A 22,206-nucleotide genomic window follows, 5' to 3' on the forward strand; every position below is an offset into this window, starting at 1 on the left:
TTAAGAGTCAGATACTTAACCTATATGAGCCACCCAGGTACCCTGAGGTTTCTTTTTCTATATTTATTTTATGTACTGTGATTTTGCTCAAATAATGTCTAGGGTTTTCTACTTAGACAATCCTATTATTTGTGAAGATTATTTTACTGTTTCCTTTCCAATCTTTATTCTTTTTTAAAGATTTATTTATTTATTTAATTCATGAGAGACACAGGCAGAGGAAAGAGAAGCAGACTCCATGCAGGAGCCCAGTGTGGGACTTGATCCCGGGACTCCAGGATCACGTCCTGAGCCGTAGGCAGATGCTCAACCATTGAGCCATCCAGGCGTCCCTCCTTTCCAATCTTAATGCACTTCCTTTTCCCTTTCCCTTTCCCTTTCCCTTTCCCTTTCCTTTTCCCTTTCCCTTTCCCTTTCCCTTTCCCTTTCCTTTCATGTATTGCACTAGCTAGGATTTTTTTTTTTTTGATGTATTGTACTAGCTTCAGTACAGTGTTGAATAATATTAGTGGTGAAAGCAGATCTTCATACCTCCTCTCAGTCTTAGGACAGGTGTTTAGCCTTGCAGTATTAATTATGATGTTACTTGTAGGTTTCTTGTAGGTAGCCCCTATCAGGCAGGAAGTTCTCTTCTGTTTTTAATATGCTGAGAATCTGTGTCATGATTTATGTTGAATTTGTGGCTGTCTGGCATCTGTTGAGGTGCTCATGTGGTTTTTCCTTTCTGAGTCTATTAAAATGATGACATACATTAATTTTTAAATTGGTAAACTAATTTTGCATTCATAGCATGAACCCTACTTTCTTCTGAAGTATTTTTTAATCTGTTGCTGGATTCAGTTTGCTAATATACTGTTAAAAGTTTTTACATGTCTCTGTTGAAGAGAGATTGATCTGTAGTTTTCTTGTAAGGACTGGTCTTGTTCTCAGGGTAATGGTAATATTGTACAATGGGTTAGTGTTTGCTCCTTTTCTATTTCTAAAATATGGTGGATATAATTACTTTAATTGTTCCAAGGTCTATAGATGTTTGTAGGAAAGTTTTAAACTCTGACTTAAGTGTCTGTGGCTGTTCAGGTTATCTCTTCTACAGCAAGCTTTGTTAGTTTGTGTCTTTCAGAAAATTGATTCATTTCATCTGCCTTGTCAAGTTTATTGGCATCACAGCATTCTCTTAACTATCCTTTTAATGTATCTAGGATCAGGTATTGGTAATTTATATTTTCTTTCTTTTTTTCCTGATCATTCTAGGTAGAAATGTATTATTTTTTTATATCTTGGAAAAGAACCAATTTTTAAATTAATTTTTCTCTACCCTTTTTTCATTGATTTTGCTCTCATTTTTATTATTTCTTTAATTTTCCTTACTTTGGGTTTTGTTCTACTTACCTTGGGAGGAGGGAGAGAGAGAGGACAGGTATAGGGAAAGGGAAACTAAATCCCAAGCAAGCTCCACGCTGATGTGGACCTCATGACCCTGAGATCATGACCTGAGCTGACATCAAGAGTCAGATGCCTAACTGAGCCACCCAGGCACCCCTCTTACTTTGGGTTTTAATGTGGTCTTTTTTCTAGTTTCTTTTTTTTTTTCTCTAAAGATTGTATTTATTTATGTATTTATTTATTTATGAGAGACACAGAGAGAAAGAGAGGAAGAGACACAGGCAGAGGGAGAAGCAGGCTCCATGCAGGGAGCCCGATGTGGGACTCGATCCCAGGACTTCAGGATCACGCCTTGGGCCGAAGGCAGGTGCTAAACTGCTGAGCCACCCAGGGATCCCCCCTTTTTTTCTAGTTTCTTAAGGTAAAGCTTAGATTCTTGATTTTAGACTTTCACTTATTTTTCGTAGGAGCATTTTAATACTATAAATGTCATTGTAAGCTGTAGCACTGTGGGAAAAAATTGATGTTTTCATTTTCGCTGAAATTCAAAATATTTTCTAATTGCATCTGTGGTTTCTTCTTTGACCATGAGTCTTTTAAAATGTGTTAATTTCCAATTTTTGAGGATTTTCTTAACATCATTTCATTATTGGTTTCTAGTTTAATTTGATTGTAGTTAGAGAATTTATGGAGCCTTGTTTTATATCCCAGAATGATCTACTCATGTGTTCCATGAAATAGATCTGAGTGGTAATAATGGTTATTCAGACTTCATTGGGTGGGTCCAGTATCTGGAACGTAGTGAGAACTCAGATGTTAGTCATTATTATAGTTCTGCATTTCAACTCATTTTTTCTTTTCTCACACGAATTGGATTGACCTACCCCTAAAGTTCTTTCTGGCTTTAAGAACTCTGAATCTTTAGGATCTAGTAATAAATTATGCATTCTGTATATTTATTCCCTTCTTTGAGAACTATGTTTCTTAAAGATTCAGAACTAAATTTTATATTCTGTAAATTTTTGGAATTCTTACAGGGACGGAAGAAGTCGATAGTGGCTATGGAGCCCAGAAGTCTTATTCAAGGAGCCTTTCAGGGGTGCTCAGTGTCTGGGATGACACTAAAATACATGTACGGGGTAAATGCCTGGAAGAACTGGGTTCAGTGGAAAAATGCGAAGGAAGAGCAGGGGGATCTGAAATGTGGCGGTAAATACACAGCATGAATTTATGTTTTGATTGAGGGGGTTGGAGGTATAAGTTGAAGTCATCAGTCTACACAAAAGGGATGCATATTAGATCAAAAATCCTGTAAGACTTTTGGTTTTGGCTTTACTTAAATTTTCCCTCATTTTTATTTAAACATTTCGTTTTCTCTCCTTGTCAGGTATTGAACATGCGGCATCTAGCCCATGTTCTGACCCTTTAGGAAATGCTCAAGACCATGCACTCTCTCAAGAATCCTCAGAGCCAGGCTGTAGAGGTAAAACCATTTCTCCCTTTGTAGTCTGAATTCTCTGAATCACTTTTAATATTATTGCCAATTTTAAATTTGTAAATGGGAATACTTAAAATTATTTAAAATTTGGAAATTAATATCCTACTTCCAATTACAAAGAGCTTGTTAAAAAGGTAAGAGTGTATGGGCATGAATTTATTATGCAAATATAAAGAATTGTGTTCCTTTCTCTAACATTATGCAGGTGGCTCCATTCTGTATTCTTTGTATTCTTGAGCCCTGTATCTGTAGAATAACCCACATGGAACCCAGTGTGACACCGCTGCTTTTGGTGGTGGTGTTGAGAAAAATACCTGGAAAAGCCTTGCCTCTTCTGTAGAAATTCTTCCTAATAACAAGTTCTGTGAGATGGGGTACCAGGAAATTTGGTACCAATAAACAATCCACATAGAGCAGCAGTGTATAATTTTAGAGCCTACATCAATCAACTCCCCCCCCCCCCCCCCCCGGTTTTGAGGTTCCTGTTCTAAACTTTTGTTTTCAGTTTATAGTTTCCTTTTTTATTATCTATGTTTTATGTAAGGTACTTACTGTAATCTTTGTGGAATGAGATAGAGCAGGAATGGATGAGTATGTCCTTGTCACTAGATTTTTTTCCTATTTTCAGCTATACCTTCTTTCTAACAACCAACTGCCTGCACTCTGGGCTACACCTCAGTCTTCCCTGTTGGCTTTTGGGTACATGTTCCTCTCTTTATTGAAATAGTTAGTGGCTGCTGTGGTCTGTGACTGACTTATTGAGTTCCTGCAGATCAAATGTAATCTCTGCCAAGTAATATAAATATACTTCTATAATGGAGGTTTATTAGGCTCTTTACTGCCCACTTTGAGCCATAGCACTCTGTTTTTAAAAAGGAAGGGGGTAGTGAGAACGGAGAGGTAATATTATATTAGACTAACAGGCCTAAATGTAATAGCCACAGGGATGCCTACTCATTTCTATGACTCATTTATCCAAAAAATACTGAATCTGTGTACCAGGTATGTACCATACATGGTGGCTAGGTGCTTTGGTGAAAAGGTCAAACATGGTCCTTGCCCTTTTGAACCACTGCTTACCTTTTGCAAAACCAAATCCTCAAGTTTAACTTTGAAAACATGCAACCCTGTCTAAATGCAGAGGAGCGGTGACTAGAAAGAGTGTTTTCTATTCTAACCTGAATTGAAATAGATTCTCTATTGGAGAGGTTTCTGTGTGTATCAAATTGTAGGATCTCTACAAATCAAATTGGGTCACTCTCTTGGTAAAATTAATTCAGCTCTTAGGTTGTCTTCAAAGCCCTAATATGCTCGGTGAGGTTTACCAGGATCTGCCCCCATCTGCCCTTCTTGATTTTCTCTTTTACACGTTAGTCCCCTGAACCTTTTCATTTTTGTGTGTTTCAGTGTTTCTAAGGGCATGAAGATGTTCTGTGTTAGTTGAAATATTATTTATTCAAATAAATCTGAGTTAGAGAAAGTTAAACAGCATTTTTATACAGACGTTCTCAACCTTTAATAAACCTTTTATATATCATCGTGAGTTTTTTAGAGGCAGATTTTACAAACCCCAGTTTTCTCCAACTCTCACGTTACTAGTATTCTGTAGAATATGCTTTGGGAAATATTTTTATATCCTGAGGTTGCAATTCTTTTTTTTTTTTTTTTTTAATTTTTTTATTTATTTATGATAGTCAAAGAGAGAGAGAGAGAGGCAGAGACACAGGCAGAGGGAGAAGCAGGCTCCATGCACCGGGAGCCCGATGTGGGATTCGATCCCGGGTCTCCAGGATCGCGCCCTGGGCCAAAGGCAGGCGCCAAACCGCTGTGCCACCCAGGGATCCCCTGAGGTTGCAATTCTTTATTCATCTGTTTAATTCTTCTGCACCTTTCATGGTCTGACGTTAGTATCACATCCTCCAGAATCGCACCTGACCCTTCCCTGTCTGTAGATGGTCCTTATGTGCTTTCCTGGAACCCTTCCTAAATTAACCCCCTGTCACAGCACCTGTTACACATGGTGTGCTGCATTACTTTTATTTCTTTAACTGAAAAAGCCTTGAAATCGGGATTTAGCTGTAATCCATGTCCTCACCAGCCTGGGCCCACTGTAGTAGCCTGTGTGTTTTAGTGAATTAAAGTAATGTTACTATGTTTCTTATGAGTTAATATTTCAGATGTTTTCTGCCTTTCCATAGTCCGTTCTATCAAGCTGAAGGAAGATATTCTGTCCTGCACTTTTGCTGAGTTGAGTTTGGGTTTATGCCAGTTTATCCAAGAGGTGCGGAGACCAAATGGTGAAAAATATGATCCAGACAGTATCTTATACTTGTGCCTTGGAATTCAGCAGGTATCAAATTCAGTAATTGTTCTAAAATGTATTGCATTTTTAATAGTACTGATAGATCTTATGACTCAAGCTGAAAAATCATAGTGTATATGGTTGTTCGATACGCTTTATACTCTGTTCTTAATGAACCACTGCCCGTAATTTAAAAGTCTTGATCACATAGCCTTTTGTGAGCCAGATTGAGACTGTTAGTAGAATAAGAGAAATTGAGGATGGTGCATGTTACTATGGACAAAAGGGGCAAAAATAGCAAATTCACAAAAAAGCAACATAGCTGATTATATCTGTATGTACTTACGTAAACCATGTAGTCTCATTTAAAAATTTTATCATTTAAAAAAAATTATTTATTTATTTATTCATGAGAGACACACAGAGAGAGGCAGAGACCCAGGCAAAGGGAGAAGCAGACTCCATGCAGGGAGCCCAACGTGGGACTCGATCCCACGACCCCAGCATCAAGACCTGAGCCAAAGGCAGACACTCAACCGCTGAGCCACTCAGGCGCCCCTCATTTAAAAGTTTTAAATGCACATTAAATAATAGACAAGGGGCGCCTGAGTGGCTCAGTCAGTTAAGCGTCTGCCTTCAGCTCAGGTCATGATTCCGGGGTCCTAGGATTGAGGCCAGTGTCAGGTTCCGTGTTCATCAGGGAGTCTGCTTCTCTCTCTCCTTCCACCCCTCCGCCTGCTCCTCTGCTCTCTTTGTCTCTCTCTCTCAAATAAAGAAATAAAATCTTAAAAACAAACAAAAAGCAACATGCCATTATTTGTCACATTAGCAAAAAAAAAATATTGTTGATGTGAGTTCTATGATGGGGATTTGCCTTCTTGGTTGGTGGTAATTAGTACACACTTTTCTAGAAAGCGGTTTTGAGCATGTGCTCAGGAATATGAAATTTTGAATGTTCATACTCTTTCTCCAGTAATTCCCTTTCTGGGAGTCTGGCAGAGCAAATATTCTGAAGTTCAGACATCATTTGCACAAAACTGGAAATAACTTAAGTGCCCACCAGAGTGTTATGTTTAAGTTATAGTATATTTATAAAATATACATTATGTAGCTAATAAAAATTGTTTACAAAGTAACTTCTAGTAATGTATAAAATTACTAATATTAAAGCATTAAATGAAGAGTATGAAGTCTTTGTGGATCGCTATATGTTAACACAAAGTGATTTAAAAAACCAGTCCTATGTAATAAAATGAAATGCACCAAAATACATTGATAGTGGCTATCGTCTTGGGTGGTAGTGCTCTAGATGTTGTTGATTTCTCTTTTCTCTATTTGCCAGATTTTATTCCATTTGTATGGTGGTGGTGGTGGTGGTATATTCTTTTATTAAGGCATTTATTCCTAAAGTTTTGTTTTTTAATTATAGAAGTAGTATGTGCTCAGTGTAACTGTCAAAACAGTAGGTTGAAGGCATATAAAGACCATTTTTTCTCCTTCATTCCCAGTCTCTGAGATAACCAGTGTTAAAGCATCTGCCCTTCGTGCCAAACATTTATGCATGTGTATAGATGTTAGTCTTGTTTTGCTTAGTTTTTAGCAATATGGGGCTGATGCCATATACATTTTTTTGTTGCTTACTTTTCTCGGTCTGTGTATCCTTCAGGTGAATATAAATCAAATTCTTTCCTTTATAAAAAAAATGATGTATAATATTACAGAATATGAATATACCAATTATTCACCCTTTCTTTTGATGCTTTTACATTTAGGTTAAAGTATGTATAGATTTGTCTTTCTCCCTTTTTTTTTTTTTTTAAGATTTTATTTATTTTTCAGAGAGAGAGGCGGGGGTGCATGTGTGCCAGTCAGCACAAGTAGGGGAAGGGGCAAACAGAGAGAAGCAGGCTCCTCTCTGAGCAGGGAGCTCAACTCTAGGCTGGATCCCAGGACCCTGGAATCATGATCTGTGCCAAAGGCAGACGCTTAACTGACTTAGCCACCCAGGCACCCACCCCCATGTATAGATTTTTCTAATTTTAAGATACCTTCATTTTACTTTCCAGAATGGTTATAGTAATTTACACCTTTACCAGCTGGGTTGTGAGTGCCCGTTTCTTGAATTCTCTTTTTAAGTTTTATTATTCTGATGGCTTAAAAAAAATTTAGTGGCTCCAATTTGTATTTTCCAAGTTTTTAAAAGTAGAATATCTTTTTATGCTGTTGGTTATTCGGATTTTTCCTTTGTAGTATCTCTTTTACGTTAGGGATATAAACTCTGATGTAAGTGCTTGAAGTAAATTTTTTCAGAATGTTTTTGTTTATATTGTATTTGCCATTCAAAAAGTTTTCCTTTTTACATAGTTTAATAGTATGCATTTATTTCCCTTTAAAATTCCTGGTATTTTCTGTGTTGCTTAGGATGGTCTTCCTATTTAAGTATTTAAATTCTCATAAATTACTCTCTAAAATATTTGGGGTGTTTTAGATTATCTTTAATACATCTGAAATTCTTTTTTGTACATGACAGAAGTATATTTCTGATGAATAACATTTGGGATGGGTATCTAGTTATGCAAACAGCATTCATTTTTCCCAGAGTCAAAAGAACACTTTCCTTATATAATTACTGTTCCCATTATATTTTGATTGAATTTCTAGATAGTAAAAGATATTTTTTAAGATCAAAACATGAGAGAACTCTTATTGGTTCTTTCAACCAATATTTATTGAGCATCTACTATGTGCCATACATGCATTTTGGTTAGGCAGATATTGTGAAGATTCTAAACACACTTTAGAGTTTATGATATTACGGATCTAAAGAACATTTTCTAATTTTATCAGAATATATGTCAAGAAGTAAGATTATTATTTTGATGGATATCAGAATATATCCATCAGGAGCCTGCTTCCCCTGATTGCTCTTCTATTTTGAATATCGTCAAAACGTGGTCATTGCTGTGTTTCAGTCAAAAACACTTAACTGTTTTACACACCAGATACTCTGCTACCTATAAGATATATTCTAATTTGTGAGACAAGTCATGAAAGTTTATTCTAGGGATCCCTGGGTGGCGCAGCGGTTTGGCGCCTGCCTTTGGCCCAGGGCGCGATCCTGGAGACCCGGGATCGAATCCCACGTCGGGCTCCCGGTGCATGGAGCCTGCTTCTCCCTCTGCCTATGTCTCTGTGCCTCTCTCTCTCTCTCTCTCTCTCTCTCTTTCTCATGAATAAATAAATAAAATCTTAAAAAAAAAATTAAAAAAAAAAGAAAGTTTATTCTAGTATATTTATCAATTTTATATTAATAAATGACTATATAATAATAGTATTAAAAAGAGGCTCTAAGTTAATAAATTGTCAGATGATTGTTGTAGAAAGTATTATGGACTTTTTATCAATCTCAACAGAAGTAACTTTTCCTAAACTGTAAATAATTTTAAAAGGTTACTTATGTTGACATCTCAGATGTGCTGCTTCTTTTCTTTTTTTTTCTGATTATAAAAATAATTATGCTTATTGAAATGATTTTGAAAGTACATAAAAATGTAAAGAGATAAACTAAACTCAACTGTAATATCAACACCTGGACCACCACTGTTAACGTTAGCCAAGAAGGGGATAATTGGCAAAAGAAGCAAATAGGCAAGTAACAGAGAAAATCAACAGATTAAGTTAAGAGGCAGAATGTACCAGGAATGCCTAACAGTCATTTACCGTGTGTGCTACGTATTAATATAAGCTTATTTCATATATTCGTTTATTTGTTAGTTTGCCTTGGTAATGTATAAGAACTAGCATCATCACCATTTTCTGCTGAGGCACAGTGAGTTAAAATCTTGCCTGACGTCCCCAAGGTAGTAATGGGCAGGGCCAGGTTGTGCATCCAGACGGCTTTTCCGTCGATATTCCTGTGATTACTGTGGTGGACTGCGTCTCTAATATGAAAGGTACCCATGTATAACCAAGGAACAATTTGACCCATTTGACTGAAAATTGAAAGATTAAGAACTTTGATAATACCAAGTATTATTGAAGATACATAAACATTTTTCTTGTGTGAAGGCATTTTCACAGGGCAGGTTGATGTGATTATTAAGACTTTAAATGCACATAGGGGTGCCTGGCTGGTTCAGTCAATAGCGTGTGTGATTCTTGGTCTCAGGGTTGTGAGTTCAAGCCCCATGTTGAATTGTAGAGATTACTTAAATATCTTAAAAAACAACAATAACAAGAAAACCCGAAAAACTTTAAATTCACGTAGATTCCTCAGTCTAGCAAATCCACTGCTCAGTATTTTTCCCCAAAGAAATGCACCCACATGTACAAAGACAGACATGTACTGGTATTTTCATTGTAACATTGTTTTTAAGAGCAAAAAAATTGGAAACCAGTGGTTGAGCATTTGCCTTCAACTCAGGGTGTGATCCTGGAGTCCCGGGATCGAGTCCTGCATTAGTTTCCTTGCAGGGAGCCTGCTTCTCCCTCTGCCTGTGTCTCTGCCTCTCTCTCTGTGTGTCTCTCATGAATAAAATCATAAAATCTTAAAAAAAAAAAAAGGAAACCGTGTATGCATTCATCAAAATAGTAATGGTTCAGTCATCTATAATATGTTTGTACTATTGAATACTCTGTAGCAGTTAAAAACTGTTGAATTGTTCTTATATGGAAACTCTAATTGTTCTTATATGGAAAACTCTAAGAGACACATATATTTATAATTTATTTATTTAAGATATTATTTATTTATTCATGAGAGACACAGAGAGAGAGGCAGACACACAGGCAGAGGGAGAAGCAGGCTTCCTGTCGGGTAGCTGGATGTGGGACTCAATCCTGGGACTCCACGATCAGATCCTGAGCTAAAGGCAGATGCTCAACCGCTGAGCCACCCAGGCATCCCAGCCACCCAGGCATCCCACATTTTTAAAGTAGTGTAGTACAATATTTATATTATGGTAAAACACACATATTATAAAACTTACCATTTTAAAGTGTACAATTCAGTGACATTAAGTACATTCAGGATGTTGTACAGTCATTATCACTATGTTCTTTTTTTTTTTTTTTTTTAAGATTTATTTATTTATTCATTCAGAGAGAGCAAAGAGAGAGGCAGAGACACAGGCAGAGGGAGAAGCAGGCTCCCTGCAGGAAGCCTGATACGGGACTCGATCCTGGGTCTCCAGGATCACACCCCGGGCTGTAGGCGGCGCTAAACCGCTGTGCCACCAGGCTGCCCTCACTATGTTGTTCTAAAACTTTAATACCCTAAGTGGAAATCTCATACCCATTAAGTAGCCACTCCTTATTACCTCCTCCATTTAGTCCCTGGCAACCATATATCTGCTTTCTATATCTGTGGATTTGCCTATTCTGGATATTTCACAGAAGTAGAATCACATAATTTTATGTGGCCTTTTGTGTCTGGCCTCTTTCAACATAGGGCTAACCTATGCTGTAGCATGAATCAGTACTTCATTCCTTTTGGTATCTGAATAATTCTTGGATATACCACATTTTGTTTAACCATTCATCTGTTCATGGACATTTGAGTTGTTTCTACCTTTTAGCTGTCATGAAAAGTGAATGATACTGCAAACATTCATGTACAGGATATTATTTGAATACCTATTTTCAATTCGTTTGGGTCTTATTCCTGCAAATGGGGTCTTAATCACAGGGTCATATGGTAACTCTATGATTAGCTTGTTGAGAAACCACCAAACTATTTTCAACAGTGGCTGTACCATGTTAACATTCCCAGCAACAACGTTATGAGGGTTCTATAATCTCCATATCCTTGCCAACATTTGTTAATATATTCTTTTGAATTTCTTTCTATTTTTTAAAAAATATTTTATTTATTTACTTGAAAGAGAGAGCACAAGCAGGAGGGGGTGCCTCTGCACAGGCAGAAGGAGAGTGAGAAGCAGCCTCTCCACTGAGCAGAGAGCCTGATGTGGAACTTGATTCCAGGACCCTGAGATCATGACCTGAGCCACCCAGGTGTCCTCTTTTTTTCTTTTTAAATAGTCATCTGATGGATATGAGATGCTATCTCATTGTAGTTTTGATTTGCATTTCCCTAATAACTAATGTCATTGAGCATTTTTTCATGTACTTGTCCACTTGTATATCCTCTTTGGATAAAGTCCTTTGCTCCATTTCTAAGTTGGGTCGATTGTCTTTTTGTTGTTGTTGTTGAATTGTAGGATTTCTTTATATATTCTGGATATTAAACTCTTTATCAGATAAGTGATATGCAAGTATTTTTTCTTAGTCTCTGTTTCCTTTTAAGTCTCTTAGTGTATTTTGGTGGACAAAATTTTGAAGTTTAATGAAGTGTGTAAGTTTTTCTGTTGCTTTTGCTTTGGTGTTGTATCTAAGAATCCACTGTCAAATTCAAGTGCATGAAGATTTAGTCCTCTGTCGTCTTTAAGAGTTTTATGTTTTTAGCTCTTAAGTCATTGATCCATTTGAATTCATTTTTATGTCTCATGTAGGGATACTTGTGAGTTAGGGATAACTTGATATGTAGATACCCAGTTTTCCCACTACCATGTGTTGAAGAAACTGTTCTTTCTCCATTGAATGGTCTTGACATGTTAAAAATCATTTGACTAAATATGTGTTTATTTTCGAGTCTCATTTCTATATTGGTCTATATAGTTATTCATATGGCAGTACACACTATTTTGATTACTGTTGGCTTTGTACTAAATTTGAAATAGGGAAGTATGATTCTTCAAGATTCACTTGGCAATTCAACGTTCCTTACAATTTCATATGAATTTTAGAATTGGCTTTTTCCTTTCTGCCCCCCTTCCAAAAAAAAAGCCATTGGGATTTTGATAGGATCATACTGAGTGTAGATTTTTGGGGGGCAGTATTGGCATTTTAACAGTATTCTCTCCAGATCCAGGAATATAAGATGTTTTTCTTTAATATTCTTTAATTTCTTAGTGGGTTTTTTTTTTTTTTTTTAGTTTTATATGCGTAAGTCATGTACTTCTTTGGTTCAGTTTATTATTAAATATTCTTTCTGATACAATTGTAAATTGAATTGTTTTCTTAATTTCCTTTTTGGATTGTTCATTGCAAGTGATTTTGTGTTGCTTATATCCTCTAGCTTTGCTGAATTCATTTATTAACTCTAAAAACAATTTCTTTTGTGTGTGTATTCTTTCGAATTTTCTGTATTTAGGCTCATGTCATTTATAAATAAAGATAGTTTTACTGTTTTAGGACCTTTCCTATTTGAATGAAGCCTTTTATTTGTTTTTACCTGTCTGGTTGCTCAGGCTAGGACTCCCAAGTACAATGTTAATTGGAAATGGCAAGAATAGGCAATTTTGGCTTGTTCCTGGTCTAAGGGGGAAAGTGATTTTTAAAACATGTATTTTATATAAACTCATTTGTTTGAGTAGATGTATAAAACTCAATTCTGTATTTCTAATGTGTAGTGAGTTGAAGTGTGTCATTCTTCCCACTTTTTCTGTGTTTTAACTTTTTTCATAATACAGTTTAAAGTTGTGAAAATAACTTTACTAAAAGAAAAAAGTGAGTATTTCTCAAGTAAAACTATAATCTGGCAGTGTCATAAATTGTCTTTGAAGAGGACTATAAAAATGCATGTTGAAATGATAGATAATTTTTATTAGCCAGAACAAATTTAACTGGAAATAAAATTTTTCTCCAAGTCATACATTGTATAGAAAAGCAAAAACCAAAATAGCCGTGGATAAATAAATAATACCAATCTTAAAAGCAGCAAGAATTTCAACATGTAATTATACCTTTGTTCTGTAAATGCTCATTGTATTTCCTTGAGTGATTTCATTGGACCTGTTCTGTAACCTCAAGATGTTTTTTAGCATTACTCTATCCAACCTGTTTCTTGTTTCCCATTCTGTGATATGATTCTTGATGGTTATAATTAGCATAGTTTTACATCCTATAAATAGACTTGAACTTTTTGAAGGCTATGTTGTGGGGCAGAGAGTTGAGAGCTGTGGTTTAAAACTTGGTATCCTCAGGTCACCTGACACTAGCTAACCTTATTATTTCAGGAAGTTATCTAGTAACTAGGCTAAAAACTAAAAGCATCTGAGTGCACATTTGCAGATAGATCCTGTGAATTCAAAAAATGAGTGGAAAAATACAAATTAGAACCAATTTTTAGTATATCAGTTTCATGAACTGAGTAAAAAGTACTTATTTATTATAATTATTTTGTACCATCCATATTTTAAGAAGGAAATAGAAAATTTTACTTGCAAGCTCAGTGCTTGAAATATACAAGAAGGACCTTCTAGCTTGACTCCTGATATTTTAAAATGTATCTTTAAAATATATCCTTCAAAAAAAAAAAATATATCCTTCACAATGTTAAGGGCAAAAATTAAGGATAAACTTTATTCCTTAAAAAAAAAAAATCTTAAAAAAAAATACATGTGTTTTCTTTGTATCAACATATATATTTCCATTTTTTCTCTTGCAGTACCTGTTTGAAAATGGTAGAATAGATAACATTTTTACTGAGCCCTATTCCAGATTTATGATTGAACTTACCAAACTCTTGAAAATATGGGAACCTACAATACTTCCTAATGGTAGGATGCTTATCTTTTATTTTTATTCTTTCCATGATATGCCTTCCTAGATTGATTAATTTTTATGATTTTTTAAAATAAATTGTTCATTTATATTTCTATCTTGATTTATAGGGTATTTGAACTTTGGAGGAGGAAGTCTTTGGTTTATTATTTATTTTGGTAAAATTAAAACTTCCAAACAGTGTATGTATAGATACTAATGAAAATAAAAAACAACTGGAAGTTGTATTTACTTTTTAGAAGCCGTTTTTGGTCTGGTAGCGTTGGTGAAGTTGCACACTGTCCCAGCAGCTGACACATATATCCTTTACTTCTAGGCTGTACATTAGCAGTGGACCTTCTTCAGTAGTTAATTATCAATACCCTGTCCTGGTTGTTACAAGAGTTAAGTCTTCATCATTGAATTATCTTTGTACGTTGTTAGGTAACTCCCTGATTCAGTCAGTCATGGTTTTAGACTCCTTGGCTGTGGACAGAGAGGGTTAGTGTCATGTTCAGGAATTTGTGCCCTTTTCTTTTGGGCTATAGAGCACCTTTGAAGCATTCTGAGCAGTGTGGTGGCTTGATGCATATAGCCTCCAAAGAGGAGAGAAGGAAGATAGAGTTGGAAGTAATAAATTCACGTTTGTGGTTAGTCTCCCAAAAATAGAATGCATAAGCAGCAAAAAAGAGGATTGGTGAGAGAACATAAGGAAAGACCTGCATTTAGGGAATCTCAGGAGGAGTGTGCACCTAAAGGTATACTCATCTTAATTCGTGTGCAGGACACCTGCTTTTCAAAAGAATCCCACATAAGTCATCATGAAATAATCAACTCTTAATAGAAATTTAAAATAAGGGGGGATGGAAGGGAGGGAGCTAGCTGCCTTCTGATGATCTAAATAAATCTAAATCTAAATAAAATCTAAATAAATTCTAAAGTGAAACTGAACCACCTAACAACGGAAAGCGTAATGACCTCAGACAGGAGTCTACAAACTGCTTGTATCTGGCCTGCTGCCTGTTTCTGTATAGTCCATGAGTTACAAATGGTTGGGAAAAAGTTTAAAGAAAAGTAGTATTTTGTGGAAAATTAAAATTAAATTTAAATTGGTGTGTATAAGTAAACTTTATTGGTACACAGCCACTCCTGTTTGTTTCCATATTGTCTGTGGCTCCTTTTTTTTTTTTTTTTTTTTTTGGCCTGTCTGTGGCTCCTTATCTTCAGTAACAACAGTGTTGTCCAGCCTCCATGGCCCACAGTACTTGAAATGTTTACCATCTGGCTCTTTACAGAAAAAGTTTCCCAAACCCTGGTCTAAAATAACAATAGATTAAAACTGCTTCAGTGGATTGCTCACAGTGTCTGATTCAGTGGAATCATCTGCTCTTTCTTTGCGGTGCCTTTTCTGGCTTTCCATATAAGACGAGGGGAAAAGATGGGGACAGTGGGTCATTTTTTTCATATTTTCCTGTCTGAGAATTTAAGAAATTAATTGGTCCTATTTAGCAGGAGCTTAGTAGTGTTACTTCCTTCTCCCTTCTTCGGTCCAGGTTACATGTTCTCTCGCATTGAAGAAGAGCATTTGTGGGAGTGCAAACAGCTGGGCGCTTACTCACCAATCGTCCTCCTGAACACCCTCCTTTTCTTCAATACCAAATATTTTCAACTCAAGAATGTTACTGAGCACTTGAAGCTTTCCTTTGCTCACGTGATGAGACGGACCAGGACCCTGAAGTATAGCACCAAGATGACATATCTGAGGTTCTTCCCCCCTTTACAGAAGCAGGAGTCAGAACCAGGTGTGTGGTGGAGTTTGTGTGATTTCTGTTCCAAGTCTGGTTAGTGTACAAATAGAGATTTACCACAGAAAGGTAACTAAATTGGAGACAGGGAAGAGTGTAGCTTTAGATTGATATATAGATGCTTTTTTATTGTCAGGGCTAGGTTAATTAAAGGCTTGCCACAAAATGAGAGCAATCAGTTGCTTCTCTGTACTTTTATTGGCTTTTAAATTAGAAATTCTGATTTAATTGGTCAGGATTAGATCCCAAATAAATGTGCATTGTAAAACTTTCCAGGGAATTTTTTTTTTTAATTTTTTAAATTTATTTATGATAGTCACAGAGAGAGAGAGAGAGAAGCAGAGACACAGGCAGAGGGAGAAGCAGGCTCCATGCACCGGGAGCCCGACGTGGGATTCGATCCCGGATCTCCAGGATCGCGCCCTGGGCCAAAGGCAGGCGCCAAACCGCTGCGCCACCCAGGGATCCCCAGGGAATTTAAATATAAGAATCAAAGTCACTGATTTAGAGGCAGAAGATCAGCCAATCGCTAGTTAAAAGGAACCTGTCTAGTTTTTAAATCTATTTCTAAACCTTTTTTTTAAATCAGAGCACCTCTTTTTAGCTAACATTAACTATCAATTTCTGAAGAAACTTAAAAGTTGGCCTAGAGTATACAGATGGGGTTTGACTTAACAGTTTTTCAGCTTTACAGTTGTGAAAAAGTGATACACATGCATTCAGTAGAGACTGTACTTTGAGTGAGAACTTTTTGTATCTTCGGCTAGTGGAATGCAATGTGATGCTGGGCAGCACGTCTGCAGCTCCCAGTCAGCCCCGTGATCACGAGGGTAGACAACCTGTACGCTTAAGCCATTCTGCACCCATTCAACTTTTGCACTTTCCAGTGCAGTATTTAATCAGTGACATCAGATAATCAATACTTTATTATAAAATAGGCTTTGTGTTAGAGGATTTTGCCCAACTGTGGGCTACATAAGTGTTCTGAGCACATTGAAGCTACGATGTTCATTAGGTTACATGTATTAAATGCATTTGCAGTTTTGGATGGGTGTATCACGTTGTAACCCCATTGTATGTTGAGGAAGACCTGTATTGCTTTTGTACATGGTGGAATAATGTCAGCAATCACAATTTTCTAAGTTTATGTTCCTAAAACAGCTTATTATATAATAGTTTATTTTCACATTTTAAAAAGTTAACATATTATGGAACTAGAAATTAAACATATTAATTTTAATCAAAATTGTAAGTTCTAAAGTTCCCAAAATCAAGTTGTTACTTCTTTGGGATAATAAATATTTTGAATGTGAGAATTTAAAAATTACTGAAACTAAAGTCTATAAAGAATAATTGTTATGTTCTTGGTTGTGTTAACTTTTTTCTCCATTGCTCCTTTTCTTTAGAAAATGTAACACCGTTATGCTTTTTCACCCCACAACTATGTTCTGTCTCCTTTATTTTGTTTGTATATAGGCCCCTTTGTGCACTTAATTTTTTTTTTAAGATTTTATTTATTCATGAGAGAGAGAGAGGGAGGGAGGGAGGGAGGGAGGGAGGGAGGGAGGGAGGGAGAAGCAGGCTCCATGCAGGGAGCCTGATGCAGGACTCGATCCCGGGTCTCCAGGATCAGGCCTTGGGCGGAAGGCAGCGCTAAACTGCTGGGCCACCCGGGCTGCCCTGTGTTCTTAATTAACATTAATTGGGGGCAGAGAGAGGCAATCAGGTAACATTTCCTGGTTTCTGATGAGATGCATTACAAGACTGGTAGTAAGTAAGTTCAGCTTCTTTTCTGAATGAATAAGTTTTTATATTTAGGTATCCTCAATAGAAAACTGGGGTGAATTTTAAGTAATAACTAATGCAGGAAGCTGGGGAAAGTTCTTTACCAGCTATTAAGAGCCACTGTAAGAAAAGAAGAATAAAACCTTTTTCCTCAGGTTTGCAGCAGATCCACTACCCACTGCTCTTCTCTTGAAGCCTGAATGGAGAAAGTGGGAAAGAAAAAACAGTCTTACTTTCTCTATCTTCACCCTGGTTTCTTTTGGTAACCCTTGGCCTCTGTAAAATTCTGTTGGTGAAAAACTATTTGCTCTTTTTTTTTTTTTTTTATCAGATAGTCAAGTTTACTGAGCACTTTTTTCCCCCAACAAAGATTCCAATTCTCATAATACTGTGACAAGATAAAAGAAACTTAAAACATGTGCTGGGTGGACACTGATGCTTCACAGTAAAAGTATTTTCAGATAAAGAAGTGACAGCTATCTTGATCTCTTGTGTAGAAGAGCATTTAGAACCCTCTGTTTCCTACTTTATCTTGCTGTGACTTAAGCTATACCTGGTGAGGGGCAGTTCTGGTGGCTCAGCGGTTTAGCTCCGCCTTCAGCCCAGGGCGTGATCCTGGAGACCTGGGATCGAGTCCTACATCGGGCTCCCTGCATGGAGCCTGCTTCTCCCTCTGCCTGTGTGTCTCTGCGCTCTCTCTCTCTCTCTCTCTCTCTCTCTCTCTCTGTCTGCCTCTCATGAATAAATAAATAAATAAATAATCTTAAGAAAAAGATACACCTAGTGAAATTTCATAACAGAGTCGGGTTCAAAATTAAGGCCTAGCTCCCTCCCCAGTACCATGCTATTGCTGTGCTGCACCCACTTCAATGAACAGGGCAACATAAATTTTACAGAATGGGGACTTCGATCTGTTCGGTGCTATTAAGCAGTACTTAACGTACTGTCTAGCACCTCTGTAGGTGCTCAGTCCATGCTTGTGGGATGAGTGAGTGAACCGGAGGAGAACGGAGTGACAGTCTGACTGGAAACGAAGTTCAGTGGATGTCTTAAGACTGGAAGGAAAGATTTTTGTAATCTTTTATTATTTCCCGTCTCAAGATAAACTCACTGTTGGCAAGAGGAAACGAAATGAAGATGATGAGGTTCCAATGGGTGTGGAGATGGCCGAGAATACTGACAACCCACTACGATGCCCAGTTCGACTTTATGAGTTTTACTTGTCAAAATGGTAAGCAGTCTTCCTCTGGACTAGATTCAGTACACTTCAGTAGTTAACATGTTTTGGATTTTCGATGCTTGAATATCAGAAATATGACTTTCAACAAGGGTGTACCTTTAATTTCCTTTTGTCCCTATTCTCGTATCTGTGTGGAATTTGGACCCAGAAGCAAACCACTTTATCTGGATAGTTTTGTTTTTGTTTTTGTTTTTCTCCTGAAAATCTCTCTTTTTTTTTTTTCCTGAAAATCTTTTAAAAAGCAAGAACCAGAGCTGTTTGATCTTTACAACTGTTATTCAACCTTTATGTGATAACTAAAGAGTTGGGATTTTACTGTTTTTAGAGGAGAGGCTGTACAGCTAAACCTATAAATAGAAAAACTATTTTTAAGGAATACATATTTTTTGAGTGGTCTTTCTCTTACAGAAACTTTAAGACTTTAGAATTATAAGAGCCACACTAAAGCACTTTTTTTTTTTTCAAAGAAATACAGCCACTGTTTTGCCCTGTGGTAATATGTATTGAGTGCTCTTGGGGATATTGGGTACTGAGGGTATGTGGTTCTTCTTAGCCATAGTGTTACAAATGTAAGGTGAATTATTGCTCCTAATACTAAGGTTTGTGAATGATTTATACTTTGTCTTCTATTAACATTATACTCATGTCTGGTGAGTGTAGGAGGAAAAAATGTGCAGTTACAGGTTGCACCTGGGGCGAAAAGCCTATAAACTTATTTATCTCCCTGGGTGCATTGCTTATCTATGACATTAGTTACAGCGGGGAACAAGGTGAGAGCCACTATATTAAAGAGTAGTTATATATTTCCTATACTTTCTGATCCCCAATTTCCTTAGTTTCTTTCTTTCTTTTTTTTTTCCCCTATGGATAGTTCTGAAAGTGTGAAGCAGAGGAATGATGTGTTTTACCTGCAACCTGAGCGCTCCTGTGTTCCGAATAGCCCCATGTGGTACTCCACATTCCCGATAGACCCTGGGACCCTGGACACCATGTTAACACGTATTCTCATGGTGAGGGAGGTACACGAAGAACTTGCCAAAGCCAAATCAGAAGACTCTGATGTTGAATTATCAGATTAAAGTGGAAGTGGGGTTCCTATTTTCATACACATGGGTATGCACCAAACTGTGAATGCATCCAGCTTTGGAAAACGATGTACAAGTCCAAGTCCTCTTGACTTGATTATAAGATAATGGAAAACAGATGACTCGTGAACCACAGTGTGGATGTACAAATGAAAACTGAAGGAAAGAATACGAACTGAGAAATGTTGTTCTTTGGCAGTGATATAGTTCTTAGACATCTTCAGAATGACTAACCAATTTCTCTGAGTGGTGCATAATCTTATTTTGTTTGGGAATAACAAATTGTGGAATATTTTTAAGGAAAACTGTTGTATAAAACTCTACCATAGAAACCTTAGACCTTAGAGAGGTAGCTTTGGAATAAAGCCTCGGCTGCAGTAGGCTACTTGGGCAAGCCCTATGTGCACGTCAGAGGAGAAATCAGTGCAGAGCTAAGAGTGACATCAGATGAGGACTGTGGGACCCAGACTTGAAGACCCAATAAAATTACTCAACTTTTTCTTAAAAGGTAGAGAGTGAAGTGGTCTTAATTTGATTTTCACTGCCAAGGCAATTCTGTGAAGGATAGAAGCCTCTGGTGCTTTTGCCATGGGCCCCTCACATCAGGGAAAAAGGCCTTCACTGCTGTTCACACAGTAATGTGTCCCTCTCACTTTCTGGGTCTAGCCTTCTCTGCTGTGGGTCTAGATGTGGGTAAATTGAGGTGTAAAGGGGCTGAAACTCCACGAGCTGATTATGCACACAGAAAATCTGTGGAGCCTGTTAGACCCCAAGTGTCTTGAAATGTTTGTAGAAAACCCACTAAAATGCCCACTTCTCTGGGTGTCAGCCTTTATTGCTGCTGTCTCATAGCATGAGCTGTGGTACACAGAAATGGGGGTTCTCCTTTTGTTTTCATTTCATCCCCAAATGGCAGCTTTTCTCCCATTGTTTTTTCTTCCTGTTTCCCAAATCCTTATTTTGTCTTTTGCACCAGTTTCTGGAGGCCCTTGTCATTTCAAAAAGAAAAGTCTCTCTCCTTACTCTGGCAAAACCTGTGGGTAATTCCACAAAGACACAGTATTACTTAGCTATCAGAATTATGGTAGAAAAGGTCCTAGCAATTTGGAAGATGACCTTGTTGCCCTAAGAAACTTGAAAATACGGATTCTGGGGTTAGGATATAAAGACATTGACTGTCTTGCATATCCACAACAGGTCTTATAGCATTATTCCAATCTCTAGCTGTTTTAGTAGTTCTTTGAGGATTGCAAGTCATAGGTGTGTTTGGCATATCAGTCCATCTCCCTTATCTTCATTCTCAGTTTCTTCCCCCAGAAAACTTTGACTCAAAGCTTTTATGATGTTGGCCAATCACAGAACTTCTTTAGCTAAGGTAAATTTGACCCTATGATAGAAATGAGAGAAATCCAAAAAGCCTCTTAGAAATTTTAACCCTGAAAGACTTTCCAATATGTCCCATTTTTTAGATGGGGGTGGCAGGTGTTTTTGTTGTTTTTTTTTAAATAAATGAAAGTCATTTAAGTACAATAAAATTTTAAAAAGTAGGCCTTTTGACGTTGTGTACTTGATGGTTCTGTCCCTCTGCCTGTAACAAATTTCATTTTGGTTACCAGGAACTGTGTGAAAGAAGTAAATCTGCCCCAGTTCTGTATGATTAATTCCATCTGTGTTTGTCATTTCTGACTGGAAAACTTCTTGCATCCAGATCTTGTTTGATATGGAGGAAAAACAACTGGATTGTCTGATAAGTCTGCCAATAAACTATCCAGAAACATCAGTTGTAATAGCCCCCACTATACAAATTTTATGGTTTGTATAAACACTAACATTTCCCCTTCTGTAGTTGTATCAAGAACAAATATTGTTGGTATAGTAGATACCTTGTTAGAAAACACCAGAGAGAAAAAAAGAAATCTGTATCTTTTAATTGAGAACAGTCAATACCCAGGTCAATAACTTTATCAGGACTTCAATTGCATGTTAGTCCACAGAGTTGTCCAGACCCTAAATTAATTCGTAAAAGAAAATCTTAATTATTGGTCATTCTTCATAAGCGTAGCTGTTGATATGTGTGTCAGACTATTTGCTTTTTAAAATTTTATTAAAATTATGTAAAATTGCATTTTTATTTCCAGGGGAGAAAAAAACATCAAACAAACGAGAAACATCTAAATTATCCGTTCTTTTTTGTTTTTTAACCACTTTTGGGTTTTCCCCTTGCAGAAACCACAGAAATATTCCCTTAGAATAAAATAGTATATTTGTATTTGATGGGTGAGTTATTCCTTTTCTTTGTCTTCAACGAAGTTTAGATATTTTTTTTCTGTTTAACCTATGGGTATGAGCCACCAGATGGTATATTTCAAAGAGAGAGCAGTTTTCAGGAAATAAATTATTTGGTTTTTACTTAGTCCAGTAAACGTATTGTTTCACTGCAAAGTTTTCACTTTTTTTTCTTTTTTCCATCAAAAGACTTGTTCCCATTTTTTTAAAGCTAACTATAT

General features: G+C 36.8%; 1 protein-coding gene across 5 annotated transcripts in view; it reads left to right on the forward strand.

The window, feature by feature from the left end:
* Positions 1–21,968, forward strand: part of ZMYM4 (zinc finger MYM-type containing 4) — a 135,278-nt gene extending 113,310 nt beyond the window's left edge. For all 5 annotated transcript variants that reach the window (XM_041738041.1, XM_041738044.1, XM_041738043.1 and 2 more), the window contains 7 exons: positions 2,421–2,592; positions 2,771–2,866; positions 5,080–5,231; positions 13,690–13,801; positions 15,338–15,586; positions 18,476–18,605; positions 19,486–21,968. In XM_041738041.1, coding sequence (XP_041593975.1) covers positions 2,421–2,592; positions 2,771–2,866; positions 5,080–5,231; positions 13,690–13,801; positions 15,338–15,586; positions 18,476–18,605; positions 19,486–19,693 — 1,119 coding nt within the window. In that variant the 3' untranslated portion in view covers positions 19,694–21,968. The remainder of the gene's footprint in view (positions 1–2,420; positions 2,593–2,770; positions 2,867–5,079; positions 5,232–13,689; positions 13,802–15,337; positions 15,587–18,475; positions 18,606–19,485) is intronic.
* The last annotated feature ends 238 nt before the right edge of the window (positions 21,969–22,206 follow it).

The sequence above is a fragment of the Vulpes lagopus genome, chromosome 23 (genome assembly GCF_018345385.1).
Source record: "Vulpes lagopus strain Blue_001 chromosome 23, ASM1834538v1, whole genome shotgun sequence".
Lineage (NCBI taxonomy): Eukaryota > Metazoa > Chordata > Mammalia > Carnivora > Canidae > Vulpes > Vulpes lagopus.